At 38.2% G+C, this 3,634-nt stretch overlaps 1 protein-coding gene across 1 annotated transcript; it reads right to left on the reverse strand.

Moving 5' to 3' along the window:
• Positions 1-891: 891 nt before the first annotated feature.
• LOC105804232 (inactive TPR repeat-containing thioredoxin TTL3) lies at positions 892-2,936 on the reverse strand. The gene is made up of 4 exons (XM_012636736.2): positions 1,830-2,936; positions 1,541-1,713; positions 1,119-1,452; positions 892-1,014 (listed from the first exon to the last, which is right to left on the reverse strand). Exons 1-4 carry the CDS (start codon positions 2,934-2,936, stop codon positions 892-894), a joined length of 1,737 nt encoding a protein of 578 aa, XP_012492190.1.
• Between the last annotated feature and the right edge of the window lie 698 nt (positions 2,937-3,634).

Raw genomic sequence — 3,634 nt, forward strand, 5'->3', positions numbered from 1 at the left:
TTTATATATATTTTGATAAATAAATAAAAAGTTAGACCAAATGACATCATATGACCCAATGAATGTTTGATGAGTGTTCTAATAAAAGAAAATGACACTTAATTGAGATAACTAAAACTTAAATACCAAATTAGACAAAAAAACCCCAAGTATCAAATTGAAAAGAACTTAAATATCAATATAAACATTGAAATCAAACTTAGATACCAAATTAGAAAAAAGAAAACTTAAATACTAAATTAAACGTTGAAAACAAACACAGATACAAAATAATAAATTAACCCTTAATATTTTTTTCTTTACCATATGCCTTGAGATGGCAAAAATAATTATTTGTGGGGGCACGGATGGGCACAACTGGGAGCAGACGATTTTTACAGATGAAGAATGTTATATAATATCTCTTAAAAAAGTGTTATGAATTAATATACATTTAACGATGTTGTTTGAATCTACATGGCTTGCCCTACTCAAATATTCTGACATTTATTGGCCGACATAATGCCGTTCAATGCTCAACTCCATTTCCATTATATCTTGGAAAATATACAGATTGAGCGACTAACTAGGGAAGTCTGAGACTAGAATGCTAAATTAGCTTCACAAAATATACAAACACTATCAAATTTTCCCTCCCCAAAATTCCTCCAATAACAAAGCAATCCTTCTCTTATCCTACATATTCCTTGCCAAGCTCTTAACTTCACATTTGCTGCCAGCACCCTATATAAAACGAGACCCTTTCTCTTCTTAATTTGTTTCTTTGTTGCTCTGTCTTTTAATCAATTTGTCGCTGCCTGTGAGCTTTCATATTGTTTGTCCTCGTCTAGGATTCATCTTTCGTCTTGATCAAAGCTCCCTCGTACATACTCTTTCTTGTCTTCCACAACTTCACACATGTTGTTTCTTGAGTTGCATTCGGGCCTCGGACAAGCCCCGTTGAACCTCCTTGTTGTCAGGCGTTTCTTTTTGCAAGAACTCGTAGTCTTGTATTGAAGCTTCCCATTTCCCCAACTATTACATTATATCCAATGCAATATTATTGGATAGAGTTGAAGCTGTCAAGCTATTCTAGAATTGAACATGTAAAATAAGTGGCAAATTGTTAATAGTCTAACCTTGGAATTACAGTCGGCTCTTCTTAGTCTAGCTTTGCTGTAACCAGGACGCACATGAAGGGCACGGATGCAGTCCTCTACTGCGTTATCGTAGTGGCCAAGCTTGGAGAGGCAAGCTGCTCGGTTGCACGATAAGACAGAATTATGCGGGTCATGATCAAGCCCCTCGCCATATGCAACACATGCCTCTAAGAACCTAGAGGCCCTGAAATGCTCATTGCCATTTGATCGAGCATCTGCCAGTGCTTTAGCTTTCCTCATTACAGTGTTTGCTTCTCTGTTATTAGAGTCAAGCCTAGCAGCTCGCTGAAGCGTTGCCAAGGCATCCTCAAATCTTCATACAATAATCACAGTGTCATTATAATGACTGAAACAATATTTTTCTAGTATGACTTAAAAGTTACGGATGACAGATTACTAACCTGCCGGCAACGATGTCCACCTGAGCTCGAACAACAAGCAAATTCGCGTTAGCAATAGGGCCAAAGTATTTAGTGCTGTCATCAACATTAAAATTTGGACCTTTCAATAAAACTTCATCGGCCTCTTGGTGTCTGTGAAGCTTTAACAGGGCCTCGGCTTTCAATGCATATATCTTGACATAAAAAAAAAGAAAAAAAAAGTTATATATTGTAAACTGGCAAGCCATAATACTAAATTTTGATGGAATTTGAGGGTTTTCTTTTAGGATTATTTTGATCGTGTATGCACCTGGGGAGCTGAATCAGCACCAGCATTAATGGTTGAATCTGTTTCTTTTATCAGGTTTTTCCAATCTCGTTGTATTTTAGCTTCGGTACATTTGTTTAAATGTGCCTGAAGTGTTTTAGCTTTAGTAATGTCATTAGGGTCAGCCTCAGGGCCTACTTGCTTGTAATGATATATTGCCTTCTCCACCTCTCCTAGCCTGAGATTTAAGTTTGCTAAACGATGGTGAGCTCTGTGATAATGAGGGTCGATTCGAATGGCTTCTCCGCACTCAAAAACTGCCTCAAGAATCCTACCTAAAGCTGTTAAGGCTGCACTTTTATTGCTTCGGTAGGAAGCCTTGTTTGGATCAATGGCGATGGCTGCTTCATACAAAGCCAATGCTTCCGCAAAATTCCCATTCTTATAATCTTCGTTTCCCATGATCTTCAATGTTTCAGGGTCTATTCTCGTAGAAAGAGCTCTGCATAGAGAAGCTGGCTGTCGTTCTGCACGCTTCTCCTCATTATGTTTCTTCACCACATTTCCTTTCACACCATTGGGATATTTCCCGTTCCGCGTCGAGTCCTCTGTTTCAGTCTTGGGAACGTTATACGAAGTCATGTTTCCTCCTCCTCCTCCTCCACCAGGTTGTCTCAAGTTGCCTAAACTACCTTGAAGCATCATGTTGCTGGACGAGGCTCGTATTAGGTTGTTTCCTTTTGTTTTTTGATGATCCACAATCATGCTTTCAAGCTCACCGGATATACTAATACTTTCTTTACGCAGCTTTCGACCAGGGTTCATAGACGCTTGGTTATGTTTTATTTTGGTTTCTTCTTCAAGAGGTTTCGGGACCTGGTTTTGTTGATATACCTCAGCGGACTTAATATGATTTGGAGGCTGTTTCGTGCATGGTTTTGGATTTGCTTCTGGTCCATTCACGGAGGAGTCAAGAAAGGAAGGCTCATCGGAACCACTTGGCCCCTTCTTTGTATTCGAGCTTGTGCTTATAACTTCGTTGTTTTGGACTGTCAATGAATCTACCGTAGCAGACCTTTTATTACGCTTCCGAAAAACAGCATTCAATATTCCACAACCTAATTTCTTTTCCTGTGAATGCTCCCCCATATTTTGCTACTCAGCTCGATGTTTAGGATGCATGGGAAGGTTGAATACGGGCATAGTTAGTTCCACGACATGAAATTCATGCCAAGAGACAAATTTCTCTTTGTTTAACCCTCTCCTTTAGGAAAAAGTTTACTGTAATGATATGCAGATATGGTGTTTTATTAAAATAGCAAGTTGGCTTTGATTGTTGAAACCAAATTTGTTCCCTTTCTCCTTGGTTTTTCTTTGGTTTTAAGTTTTCTTGTGTGATGTAAATAGGCAAAGCCGGAGACCAGGTCTGTGTAAATGAGGATCTCAAAAATTTTAGAAAGAAGATAATTAGGGGTTTGTTTTCTTTGTTTTCACTGAACAAAAATTCGCTATGTCCCTCTTTATGGCCCACCAATATAAAATTGACATGTGGATAAAAATTATTAATAAATTTTCCATTGACGCTGTTTTTTTTTTGGTGACATCCCATTGACATTGTTTAGTACAAGTGACCCAGGTGCTTCTTCATCAATCGAAAAAGAAAATTCTTTTGTAGATAAAGATCCCCCCTCAATCGTCGAAAAGCACGAGTCTAATCATCTCAAGCATCCATTAGAGTGATTTGGAGAAGCAAATTTGTTATTAGAACTAAGCTCCAATATCTAGTTTTCAACAGTGGTTAACACACAATGAGATATGTGATTCAAAGGAAAGTGATCAATATGGCC

The sequence above is a fragment of the Gossypium raimondii genome, chromosome 11 (genome assembly GCF_025698545.1).
Source record: "Gossypium raimondii isolate GPD5lz chromosome 11, ASM2569854v1, whole genome shotgun sequence".
Taxonomy (NCBI): domain Eukaryota; kingdom Viridiplantae; phylum Streptophyta; class Magnoliopsida; order Malvales; family Malvaceae; genus Gossypium; species Gossypium raimondii.